The sequence below is a fragment of the Hemibagrus wyckioides genome, linkage group LG03 (assembly GCF_019097595.1).
Source record: "Hemibagrus wyckioides isolate EC202008001 linkage group LG03, SWU_Hwy_1.0, whole genome shotgun sequence".
In the NCBI taxonomy this organism is placed as follows: Eukaryota; Metazoa; Chordata; class Actinopteri; order Siluriformes; family Bagridae; genus Hemibagrus; species Hemibagrus wyckioides.
Window position 1 is genome coordinate 29,921,666 of NC_080712.1, and position 13,807 is coordinate 29,935,472.

Genomic DNA, 13,807 nt, shown 5'->3' on the forward strand with positions numbered 1-13,807 from the left:
TCAGAATTTATGGCATTTGTTTCCTAACTTCTGGTGTTTGTTTCTGGCTTTATGATTTCTGGTGTTTTTTTTGTTTATCAATTTCTGGCTTTTGTTTCATAATTTCTGATGTTTGTTTCTCAGCTTTTGGCATTTATTTATCAATTTCTGGCTTTTGTTTAAGCATTTTTGCCATTTGTTTTCTACCTTCTCTTGTTTGTTTCTTAATTTCTGACTTTTTTTTTTTTTTAGAATTTCTTTTAGAAATTTTTTGTTTCAGTATTCCGGTATTTGTTTCATAATTTCCAGTGTTTGTTAAAAAATTTCTTTTGTTTGTTTCTTAATTGCTGTTGTTTGTTTCATAATTTCTGTTTTTTGTTTTTTAATTGCTTCTGTTTGTGTCTTAACTTTTGGTGTTTGTTTCATAATTTCCAGTGTTTGTTTAATATTTTCTGGTTTGTTTCTAAATTTCTGACTTTTGAATTTTAATCTCTGTCTTTTGTTTCACATTTGTTTAATAATTTCTGGCTTTTGTTTCATAATTTCTGCATTTTTTTCTTCATTTTTGGTTTTGTTTAATAATTTCTGCCTTTCTTTTTTTTTTTTTAAGTATATTTTCTGATGTTTGTTTTTTAACTTCCAGTGTTTGATCAATTTTTTCTGCTTTTGTTTAATCTCCAGGATTTGTTTACTAATTTCTGGCTTTTTCAAAATAATTTCTGATGTTTGTTTCTTAATGTCCAGTGTTAGTTTCTTAACGTCCAGTGTTTGTTTCTTAATTTCTGATGTTTGTTTTTTAACTCCCAGCATTTGTTTTTGTTTTTTTATCTCTGTCTTTTGTTTCATGTTTGTTTCCTAATTTCTGGCTTTTGTTTCATAATTTCTAGCATTTGTTTCATTATTTCCATTGTTTGTTTCATAATTTCCAGCATTTTGTTGCCCAATTCTTGGCTTTTGTTTCTTACTTTCCTACATTTATAATTGACCTATTGCTTACACTTTCTTACCTAAACAGAAAATCTCTATTATATATCATTTCTGCAGTTTATAGCTATTATAACCTAAGCGATAACAGGAAATACTCAGTTTTGTGGACGTTACGCAACCTTAAATACGAACTATGAACGGTTAAATGGTATAAAAGAAGGAATAAAACATTTCGGGGTGTGCTGCTATAGGAAACTTATCATCTCTGAAGTGGTAACAGTAGCTCTGCTTGGTGTCAGGTTGCACCACACCATCCTGCTAGTGAGCATTTTTATTTATCTCCTTATTTTTATAAATACCTTACATAACAACTATAGAAGCATTATTGCAGAATTGTATTAAGTTGCTGTAGTCACAGAGATGGATATGTTTTGACAGAAATGAGTGTGTGTGTTTATGTTTGTGTGTGTGTACATTTGTATGAAGGCGGTATAAGATATGAGCTTTGCACATAACCACATTGTATATAGAAGCAAAAGTCTAACACCATTGTGAGTGTGTGTGTGTGTGTGTGTGTGTGTGTACGATCACATAGATAACCAAACTATGATACATAACGCTGGCTTGTTATTTATATTAGCATGCAGTGATTTACAGACGTCTCCCTCCATAGAACCTCACAGCTCATATTAATATATCACATTTATCTGAACCTACACACAAATCACAGGTTTTTGCACGAATCATGCTCATACTTCTTCACACACACTAAATATTCATAGCGCTTCGTGGAGATAAACAGAACCATTCCTAAGACACAGGAGAACGTCGGCATGTTTTATGTATACGAGCGCACTGTATATAAAAAGAGCCGTCACTCCGTCTCTGGCGTATCTACAGGACCGTTTCAGTAGTTTATTACCTCATGTAAAGTTTCTTCAGGAGCGGAACATGTCTGCAAGGCATTGCAATCTGATGAAATATCCTTAAGAAAAAAAAAAAAGAAAGAAAGAATAATACATAAACCTGTGTAGAAATGTAAGCAGGAGCAACTTAAAGCAATACTTCATGGGTTTTTCAGCATCCACTGCATTTGTATTGTGTGTGAGATTACCACAGGTTATTTTTCTTTCTTTTCTTTTTTTTCGGACACCGGAGCATTTAACAGGATAACAGGAGACAAAAAAACAGGGAAATTGAAGACTTTTCAACACACTATCAAATATATACCTTGGTAATAGAGGGTTGATTGTGTGATTAAAGCTGCCATGGCCTTGGGGAATAAACAGCAACTGTGTTTTTGTTCGGCATTTTCAACATTTAAAGTTGTTTTAACGCAGGACTCTTCCAGTTTCTACTGCACTGGTGTTGCTGATGTAGCAGTATTTTACTTTTAAAGGAGTAGCAGTGTTGAGAATAACAGGCTAGCAAATATCTGCAATAATCAATGCTAATGATAGAAGAATATATGAGTTTGGACTCTGGTTTCTTCTTCGTCTTCAACTTCTTTGTCTTCTTTTTCTTTTTCTCCTCCTCTTCTTCTTTGTCTTCTTTCTTTGTCGTCTTCTTTTTCTTCTTCTTCTTTGTCTTGTCTTCTTTGTCTTCTTTTTCTCCTACTCCTCCTCTTCTTCTTCTTCTTCTTCATCGTCTTTTTCTTCTTTGTCTTTTCTTCTTCTTCTTCTTCTTCTTCTTCTTCTTCTTCTTCTTCTTCTTCTTCTTCTTCTTCTTCTTCTTTGTCTTCTTTTTCTTCTTTTTCTCCTCTTCTTCTTTGTCTTCATCCTTCTTCGTCGTTGTCTTATTTTTTCTTTGGCTTCTTTTTCTTCTTTGTCTTGTCTTCTTTGTCTTCTTCTTTTTCTTCTTCTTCATCATCATCTTCTTTGTTGTCTTCTTTTTTTATCTTCTATTTCTTCTTTTTCTTCTTCTTCTTCCTCTTCTTCTTCTATTTCTTCTTCTTCGTTGTCTTCTTCTTTTTCTTCTTCTTCATCATCATCTTCTTTGTTGTCTTCTTTTTTTATCTTCTATTTCTTCTTTTTCTTCTTCTTCCTCTTCTTCTTCTATTTCTTCTTCTTCGTTGTCTTCTTCTTTTTTCTTCTTCTTGTTCTTCTATTTCTTCTTCTTCTTTGTCTCAGTCTTCTTCATCTCTGTCTTCTTCTTCTTCTTTTTGTCTTCTTTTTCTTCTTCTTCATTGTCTGTCGTCTTTTTTCTTCTTCTTCTGTTTCTTCTTCTTTTTTTTCTTCTACTTATCCGTCTTCTTCTTCTTCGTCTCTGTTGTTTTCTTCTTCTTCTTCTTCTTCTTCTTCTTCTTCTTCTTCAGTACAGAGAAATGCTCCCTGGTTTTCATAGTGCATTATGGGATTTTTAGGGAGCAGACATTTAAGTGCACCGGATGGATTTTGGGATTTAAATGGCCGAGTCTCTGATCAGCGTCCAGACTGGTAAACTAGACAGCTGATTGAGACTTACTGTAAATGTCCAGTGTTTCATGTTGATTATTGCACCTCACAGACTCAGGGCCCCTGGTTCAAATTTGGCTCCTGGTTGTATTTGTGTTAGTGTGAGTGTCTGAGTGTCTTTTTTAATCTAAAATGTCCTTAGGTATCAATGAATGTGTGAAAATGAGTGTGTGAATGTTTCCTGAGATGAACAGAGATGGATCTCCTGCCTCACACCTCAGATGCGTTCTTAAGATGTGCTCCAACCTCTCTAACCAGGAAGATGACCGATCGCTCATTTGAAAGTGTGTAAGACCAGCGATATTGGTGTGTGTACCACTTAATACACTTCCTAACACACTTGTGTGTAAAGTACGGCCAAGTTTCTCCTGCTATCGATGAGTTAGGAGACAAAGTTTGAAAAAAATGATAGTAGATTTTTTTTTTTCTTTTAAGAAGAAGAACAAGCCCGGCCCAAGGTAGGAAGGTATTGCAGTGTTTGGAAATAAAAAGGAAAATATAGAAAAAGAAGGAAGTACGCCGCGGGTGAATGTGGGTGGAAATACGGACAGGTGTTATTGGAGCCGTAGGAGGTGAGGAAGAGAATTTGAATCTTAACGAAAGGATCATGCCAAAACGAGGGACAAAATTAATGCAAATATGATGAGCAAAAGTACCCGAGCATGTGTGTGTGCATCTGCCTGTGTGACCTCTGACCTGTGTGTGTGGGCTGCTGTGGCTTTGCTGTAGTGTTTTGAAAACACACACACACACACACACACACTGCTGCTAAGCTGTACTGTAATACAGTTGCTATAGTGCCCTACTTTTCTGTGCAGCAAGATCGTAAAGCCAGGCCTAATTAGTGGCATAACAAATACGGCTGATGCGCAACTGCAAGGTTAACAACACACACACACACACACACTTACACTCTCTGTCCCTATGCCTTTGGCGACGGAAGGAAAATAAGAGGGAAGAGAGACAGGAGGAGTGCAGAGGTTCTTTCTGCCAGACCTGAACCCTCTAATGAGCCCACAGCGATGCCACTTTGCCATGACACTCGTGAGCTGTCCTGTAATTACTGTCTAGAGCTGAAGAGAGAGAGAGAGAGAGAGAGGCGGCGTCCGAATACACCCACCTTGTCTCTTGACAGTGTTATATTTACTTTCATCCTCTTGTTCCATTCACTCTTTGTTAAGAGCTGTTTCGTTTATCTGGCGAAATTGTATTGTATGCATGTGTTTATATTTACTGAGTGTGTGTGTGTGTGTGTGTATGCTTGATTGTGGAGACTAAAATTCTAGACTAGAATCAATTTTTTTGTCGTTTTTAAATTTAATCAATAATGCTTTGCAACACTTTATTTTTCGTTACAGATTTTTTTATTTAAATTTAATTTTTTTATTATTTTTTATCACTTTATTATTATTATTATTATTATTTTATTTTACTTTTATTTTTAAAAAATAATAATAATTTTTTTTTTACCCTGCATTCGTAGTTTGTCTTTTAGTATTCTTGGTTCTTCCTCTCTAGCTCTCCTGTCCTTCATTTTTCCTCTAAGTGACCTACTTCCTAGTTACACCACTTCCCAGAATTCTCATTTCCTAATCGTCTAATCTTCAATTTTCATGTCTCCCAGACTCCTTGTTTATAACTTGCTTTACTTCTCAAATTTTTTAATTTTGTTTATATAGTCCATGTTTCCTGGACCCCTATTGTGTAATTTCCGTGTGCAGAGAAATTCAGAAATTCCCACCCACTGATGTACTGAAATGGCAAAAAAAATGGACTAATGAGCAGCGGCAAGGTGAAAAAAAGCTTTCAGCTGATCAGTCCTGACTCATGAGAGGATTCCTCGCTGCAAATCATCCATGAAAAAGGGATTTATATGGGTTTATAGATGTTACTCGAATCTAGAGAACGCTTGTATGATGATTTCATCGTAATTCCTTTCTTAATTTGAACGGTTCCTTGTTTCCTGGTTCCCCAGCGGTACCCAATAATCAGAAATTATATATACAAGACCTGTATTACACGACATGCACATTTTATTTTAAGGGAAAAAAAAAGACATTTTCCCATCTGGCTGTGGGCGCTGTGGGTCCTCGCTTCACGCCGCCATGTCACCTTCCACCGCCGTTAAGTAATGATAATGTTTGTTAATAATTCAGCAGGTTTTAATGGAACTGTCTGTGCCTGGCTCCTTTAAGCAAATGCACTTATAAATACACAATGGCGAGTGATCTATTGACAAGGCCAGGCAGAATACACTGAAGAAGTAGCAAGGGCTGAATACTGAATACAGCGTCTTAAATGGTTGTGGGAAAATAAATATGTCTTACTCTTAAGGCAGGCGATGGTGAATGCTCTTTACATTAGGTAATGCTTAATGCTTACTGTTTATTAGATGCACAAGAAAAAATGTCCTTGTGATAATTAAAACAAAATCATTCACGACATGGATGTTTAATATTATAATATAATTATAATTAGAATTAGAAATTATAATTAATATTATAAAATAACATTTAAATGTTATTTTATTTTATTTTTTTTTTTAATTAATGCAGAAATATTTTATATTATTATTAAATATTCCCATATGTCATGAATTATTATATTATAGTATTATATTATGTGCAGTTTATTGTAGGTTTGTTATATAGCCATTCCCTCTCTGAAAGTATTGGAACAATAGGTATTTATTTATTTATGTATTTATTTTGCTGTAAACTAAACACATTTGACTTTGAACCCAAGAGATGCACAAGACAGAACAGATCAGCGTTTTCAGCTTTCTTTTCCTGATATTTATTTCCACAACTTGTAACCTGACACCTATTTTTCAAGTGACCGAAAATATTGGAACATTGGCTGACTGGTGTTGCCCACTTGTGCTCTTTTTAGAATGATGGTTTAAACAATTAATAGCTCTTGATCCGAGCTCTGGGTTTCGCCTCTGAAGAACGTGTCTGTTGATAAAAAGGTTAAACCGACATGAAGACCAGGTAGCTGTCTATGGGAGATAAGAAAGCCAGTGAGAAAAAAGGGAATGAGAGATGCAGTAGGCTTAAGCAATATAACTATTTGGGAAATATCAGCAGAGGTTCCATGTTCTAAGTTGTTTAACACATCTGGATGTAAATAGTGGGAAAAAAAGGTGATCTTTTGTCTTGTAGTCATCTTCTGATCTCAAACCCAAATCTATGTAGTTCAGAGCCAAAGCAAAATAATAGACCTTGCTGTTCCACTTATTTCAGCAACAACTGCATATTATTTTACAGAATAGAATTTACAGATTTCTAAACTTTTGTGATAATGGACATCCTTTATTCCCAGTATATCCAAGTAAGCCACAGCCAACATGATGGAAAAGTCCAGAAAGGAATCCTTGCTTAGTTTCAATTGTTAAGCTACTAATTGTTTAGTTTAGTAAATATAGTTAATTATGTATAATGATGTTAATAATGATTATAGAAACTTTGCAGACTTTTTTCTGACCAGTCAAATGTTTCAATTTTGAATGATATTTTAATGTGGTGTCATTACTTGAAGTCACCGGAGTTATTAATCGCCACTGATCTCATAAGCACAGGCCATTACACCGGTGATGGGTAACACCACTGACAAATTTCCATTAAGGATGTATTTTCCAAGATGGCGTCAACAGCATCTCCGGGCACACGCCATTAATCACCTCGGTGTTAATAAAGTGTTGTATTAAATCCATTTTTTTCTCCTGCTGCTGCCTGAAAAGGCCACTCATTCTTCTGGAATTTGACGGAGGTTGTTTTTCAATTATCTGTGTTATTAAACACATATTTGATTCTGCTAATTTACAGTTACAAACACTGACTAAAATGAATGAGATATTTTTTAGATGTTTGCAAAAGGTATTTTTCAAGGACTTGGCAGATTGAAAGAACATTTTCGTAAAAAGAAAAAAATGGTGATGGGGCAGGTTCCTTACCATGTTCTGTGAATAATTATTACAAATAATAATAATAATAATAATAATAATAATAATAATAATAATAATAATAATATAATATTTTCAAAATATTTCCTTCCTTCCCCTTCCCTCCTTCCTTCCTTCCTTCCTTCCTTCCTTCCTTCCTTCTTTCCTTCCTTCCTTCCTTCCTTCCTTCCCTTCCCTCCCTTCCTTCGCTTCTCTCCCTTCCCTTCCCTTCCTTACTTCCCTCCCTCTCTTCCTTCCTTCCTTGTGTGTGTACAGATGGGTCAAAAGGTGATGTCCAAGCAGATCAACACCAGAGAGCCAGTGAAAGGTGTGTTGATGTCATACACCATAACAGACTTGCGAATCCCTCTATCCTACGAGGTTTGCCTCACTCCCATCACTGCCTTCGGTACTGGGGATACCGTCACCCGGACCATCCAGTATTCTGAGCGTAAGTTCTCACACCCTCACCCAGCATAACAGCAGATAGAGTTAGGAAAACACAAAGCAGTGATCTTGCTAGTAAGAAGAGAAAATACTGCACTCATAAGCCTCTTCATTTCCTTTTGAGTTAATTCGTACCATCTTAAAGGAATTTTTAGCACTTTACTGGATATTTGCTTGGGAATATTGCCTTTTGTTTTGAATGTTCACTGGTTTCTAATAGTAAATATAATATACAATGTAATACTAGCAAAAACTATTAAAATACTTCAACCACTGCACAGAGACAGGTTTAAATAAGACTCACAGTGGAAAAAAAATAATAAAAAATATTTTTTAATTTATTTTTCTGTATTCTTTCTTGTTTTTTTGCTGTTAATTTACATACAAAACAGTAGCATAGTGCATGACTACATTGTTTAGTTTCTTTAGAATCTGGTAAGGTGGTATGAAAGGATAATAAATATGAACAAATGTATCTCCATTCTTTTAAATGGAGTCATTCTGAAAGTTTCCTGATCTCACGAGCAAATTGATGATATCCTTCATCTAATGAAGTAAAAAAACATCTTCAGCCAATGAAAGGAAAAAGATTTATGTCTCCAAGTGCAAGTGTCAAATTATTAAAGAAGAGTCCTTAAGTAAACAAATATGGTTTCTAATTTATTTTTATTTTTTTGGCTTTTATTAGAATTGTCAGATTGATGGACAAGAGCAAAATATATGATTGTCATTTTGTAATTTTTAATATCACTTGGCACAAACCTAGCTCTTGAAAATATATCACTAAATATATTTAAACTATTGCACAGCTGAGAGCTTGATTCTGATTGGCCAGACGGTGCAGATATGTTTTCTCTAGCAGCTGCTCTGACAGGAGTGACCATAGTACAATTTCTCTATTAAGATGTGTCTATAGACCAGTTCTACAGATGTGCACCATCTGTATTGACTTGTAACATTTCTGTAGACATCTACAGTTTCTATAGACGTGTACAGTTTCTGTAAACTTGTATCAGTTCTGTACAGTTCTACAAATTCTATAGATTTGTAACATTTCTAAGGACTTCTAGAGTTTCTAGAAACTTGTACCATCTCTATAAACATGTAACATTTCTGTACACTATAGATTTGTAACATTTCTATAGACTTGTGCAGTTTCTGTAGATTTGTAACATTTCCATAGACGTGTCAATTTTTTATAGACTTGTACCACCTGTAGAAACATGTAACATTTCTACAGACTTGTAACATTTATATAGACCTGCATAGATTCTATAGACTTGTAACATTTCTATACACTTCTACAGTCTCTATAGACTTGGAAATTTTTATAGACTTGTACAGATTCTATAGACTTCTACAGTTTCTATAGACTTGTACCATCTCTAGAAACATGTAACATTTCTGTACACTTGTAACATTTCTATAGACTTGTACATTTTCTATAGACTTGTAACATTTTCTATAGACTTGTAACATTTCTATAGACTTGTAACATTTCTATAGACTTGTACAGTTTTTATAGACTCGTAACATTTCTACAGACTTGTAACATTTCTATAGACTTGTATAGTTTCTATAGGCTTGTAACATTTCTATAGACTTGTAACATTTCTATAGACTTGTACATTTTCTATAGACTTGTAACATTTCTATAGACTTGTACAGTTTTTATAGACTCGTAACATTTCTACAGACTTGTAACATTTCTATAGACTTGTATAGTTTCTATAGGCTTGTAACATTTCTATAGACTTGTAACATTTCTATAGACTTGTACATTTTCTATAGACTTGTATAGTTTCTATAGACTTGTAACATTTCTATAGACTTGTAACATTTCTATAGACTTGTACATTTTCTATAGACTTGTAACATTTCTATAGACTTGTACAGTTTTTATAGACTCGTAACATTTCTACAGACTTGTAACATTTCTATAGACTTGTATAGTTTCTATAGGCTTGTAACATTTCTATAGATTTGTAACATTTCTAAGGACTTCTAGAGTTTCTAGAAACTTGTACCATCTCTATAAACATGTAACATTTCTGTACACTATAGATTTGTAACATTTCTATAGACTTGTGCAGTTTCTGTAGATTTGTAACATTTCCATAGACGTGTCAATTTTTTATAGACTTGTACCACCTGTAGAAACATGTAACATTTCTACAGACTTGTAACATTTATATAGACCTGCATAGATTCTATAGACTTGTAACATTTCTATACACTTCTACAGTCTCTATAGACTTGGAAATTTTTATAGACTTGTACAGATTCTATAGACTTCTACAGTTTCTATAGACTTGTACCATCTCTAGAAACATGTAACATTTCTGTACACTTGTAACATTTCTATAGACTTGTACATTTTCTATAGACTTGTAACATTTTCTATAGACTTGTAACATTTCTATAGACTTGTAACATTTCTATAGACTTGTACAGTTTTTATAGACTCGTAACATTTCTACAGACTTGTAACATTTCTATAGACTTGTATAGTTTCTATAGGCTTGTAACATTTCTATAGACTTGTAACATTTCTATAGACTTGTACATTTTCTATAGACTTGTAACATTTCTATAGACTTGTACAGTTTTTATAGACTCGTAACATTTCTACAGACTTGTAACATTTCTATAGACTTGTATAGTTTCTATAGGCTTGTAACATTTCTATAGACTTGTAACATTTCTATAGACTTGTACATTTTCTATAGACTTGTATAGTTTCTATAGACTTGTAACATTTCTATAGACTTGTAACATTTCTATAGACTTGTACATTTTCTATAGACTTGTAACATTTCTATAGACTTGTAACATTTCTATAGACTTGTACATTTTCTATAGACTTGTAACATTTCTATAGACTTGTAACATTTCTATAGACTTGTACAGTTTTTATAGACTCGTAACATTTCTACAGACTTGTAACATTTCTATAGACTTGTATAGTTTCTATAGGCTTGTAACATTTCTATAGACTTGTAACATTTCTATAGACTTGTACATTTTCTATAGACTTGTAACATTTCTATAGACTTGTACAGTTTTTATAGACTCGTAACATTTCTACAGACTTGTAACATTTCTATAGACTTGTATAGTTTCTATAGGCTTGTAACATTTCTATAGACTTGTAACATTTCTATAGACTTGTACATTTTCTATAGACTTGTATAGTTTCTATAGACTTGTAACATTTCTACAGACTTGTAACATTTCTATAGACTTGTATAGTTTCTATAGACTTGTAACATTTCTATAGACTTCTACAGTTTCTAGAGACTTGTACAGTTTATGTACACTTGTACAGATTCTGTAGAATTTTATAGTTTGTACCATTGCCATAGATTTGTATCGTTTCTATAGACAAATAGACTTGTACAGTAGATTTCGAAACGGCTTAAAAAAATCCAAATATATATATGTGAAAAACAATCAGGTATTTCAGTTTTTAGCTACAAAATGCTTGTATTCTGTTTCAAACACGTTTGTGTATCCACGTCCATGTTAATATTTTACGTTTTTCCCTAAACTCTTGTTTGCTATTTGAAAACTCAAGAGTCGGGCCTCTCGAAGGCTTTGCCAAACATCAGTCCAGATCATTAGCTCCGAACATTAGCGGTGAAGCGTGGAGCTCTGCGAAGCAACAGCGTGGAAAAATGGGGGAGTGCTCAAGTTAACAGCGTGTAATTTGTTAACGTCCAATAGAGCCGCTTCTTAATTTCCACCCAAGGCTGGTATAAATTGTGGGTTGGAGAAAGCATGAATGTTTCTCCCTCTAAAGCCTTCTCATAAATATAAACGCTACTATGCATTTCAGCAGTAATTAAAATTGCAAACAGGCCTCCCACACACTTGTGCTGCTGAATTAATAGTTTTCAAGCGACGTCTTGAGAGCTGTTCTCAGGAGAAGAAATGATGTACTAATAATTCGAGGAGAATGCTACAAAGAATGATCTGCCAAATAGCTCTAATATGCAGTGTCTAGTGAAATACCGTTCTGAATAAGTCAAGACACCCGGTTTGCTCCTGGCAGGAGGTCACGCAGACGTTAACCATGGAAGTTACAGGATAAGGGATCAATTTTTAATGATAAATTTTGTGAAAAGAAGTTCCAGGAAGTCATTCTACACAGATGTATGACCAGCTAAACAAACATTCAACTCAGGACCATATAAAAAGTAAACTTGGGTCCGAAAGTTGGGAAAGTTGCTTGTATTCAGAGTTGGGTTTGGCAGCCTGGCTAGTTTTTATAATGAATTAGGTCCTCGATTAATGACCGCATGTTCTTTATTTTCTCTGTCTTGTTATAACGTTGATGTTATAACTGAAAACATCAACTTTCTGCCAAAATTCAATTCAAAGCAGCTTTACAGAGATATAAAAATCTAGTATAAAGATTACAAAAGTTAAATTAATATTTATCTCCTATAAGCGAGCCCAAGTCAATGGTAACGGGGAAAATCTTCCTAGAGATCATGTTAGGAAGAAACCTTGATGAAACCTCATCCTTACAGAGTTAATAATGTAAATGTAAATAATGTCCATCTAAGAGCTTCTAAGTAACTTATAGGTCGGCATAATTCATTTAGAGTTCATTGTGTATTTAACACTAATCCTTCCTGCTAAAGTCTTTAAATGTTCACTGTTAAAGACCCTAGCACTGATTGGACAAGACATCTGTCACTCGAGACATACAAGAAGTAAGAAATTGTGTATCTAGCTTTATTTCTCGTACATGTGTGGAGTTCTGCGTTCACTTTAAAACATTCGATACTGCAACTTTAAATCTAAGAAAATTTCCATTGGCAAGCAAGGAGAAAATTAAACTTATTCAGTGCTACTTTGAGGAAGGAGGTTCATATGCCGTGATTTTGGATATCCTGGTAGTGTATCATGGCATAAAGATTAGTTTGCGATCTTTAAAAAACACATCTAAAGAAAGCAGGTATGTTACAAAGACAAAAATATTGCAGATTAAAGGATGCAAGGGACGCTATAAGAGCAGAGCTACACTCCTATGCACTTTCTACTGCTATAGACATCTATCTGACAGATAATCAGCAGGAAGAATATGGATTTGTTATTTCGTTTTTGGATTTGTTATTTTGTTTTCTGATTTTTTATTTTATTTCATTTTCAGATTTTTTATTTTATTTACTGATTTGTTATTTTGTTTTTTGATTTGGTATTTTATTTTCTGATTTGTTATTTTATTTTCTGATTTGTAATTTTGTTTTCTGATTTGTTATTTTGTTTTCTGATTTTTTATTTTATTTTCTGATTTTTTTATTTTATTTACTGATTTTTTTACTTTATATACAGATTTGTTATTTTGTTTTCTGATTTGTTATTTTATTTTCTGATTTATTTTATTTTCTGGCTTGTTATTTAATTTTCTGGTTTGTTATTTTGTTTTCTGATTTGTTATTTTGTTTTCTGGTTTGTTATTTTGTTTTCTGGTTTGTTATTTTATTTTCTGGCTTGTTATTTTATTTTCTGGCTTGTTATTTTGTTTTTTGATTTGTTATTTAATTTTCTGGTTTGTTATTTTGTTTTCTGATTTGTTATTTAATTTTCTGATTTGTTATTTTGTTTTCTGATTTGTTATTTAATTTTCTGGTTTGTTATTTTGTTTTCTGATTTGTTATTTTATTTTCTGGTTTGTTATTTTGTTTTCTGATTTGTTATTTTATTTTCTGGCTTGTTATTTTATTTTCTGGCTTGTTATTTTGTTTTTTGATTTGTTATTTAATTTTCTGGTTTGTTATTTTGTTTTCTGATTTGTTATTTAATTTTCTGATTTGTTATTTTATTTTCTGATTTCTTATTTTGTTTTGCACTTCTCAGCCACCATACAAAACAGACTGTTGCATCATCTTTTATTTTCTTCTTCAGGTTAAAATTAAGGTCAAATTTCACTGTTTTAATGCAATGCATCTTACCATCATTGGTGTTTTCAGAGAATTTCATTTTGTTATTTTACACCAAACAGTCGCATAGTGTATGAGTTCTCTGTATCTGTCTGACCAAGCTGTAA

General features: G+C 33.2%; 1 protein-coding gene across 1 annotated transcript in view; it reads left to right on the forward strand.

The window, feature by feature from the left end:
- Positions 1–13,807, forward strand: part of LOC131351081 (MAM domain-containing glycosylphosphatidylinositol anchor protein 1) — a 200,064-nt gene that overhangs the window by 148,967 nt on the left and 37,290 nt on the right. Inside the window, exon 12 of the mRNA XM_058386253.1 lies at positions 7,579–7,753. Coding sequence (XP_058242236.1) covers positions 7,579–7,753 — 175 coding nt within the window. The remainder of the gene's footprint in view (positions 1–7,578; positions 7,754–13,807) is intronic.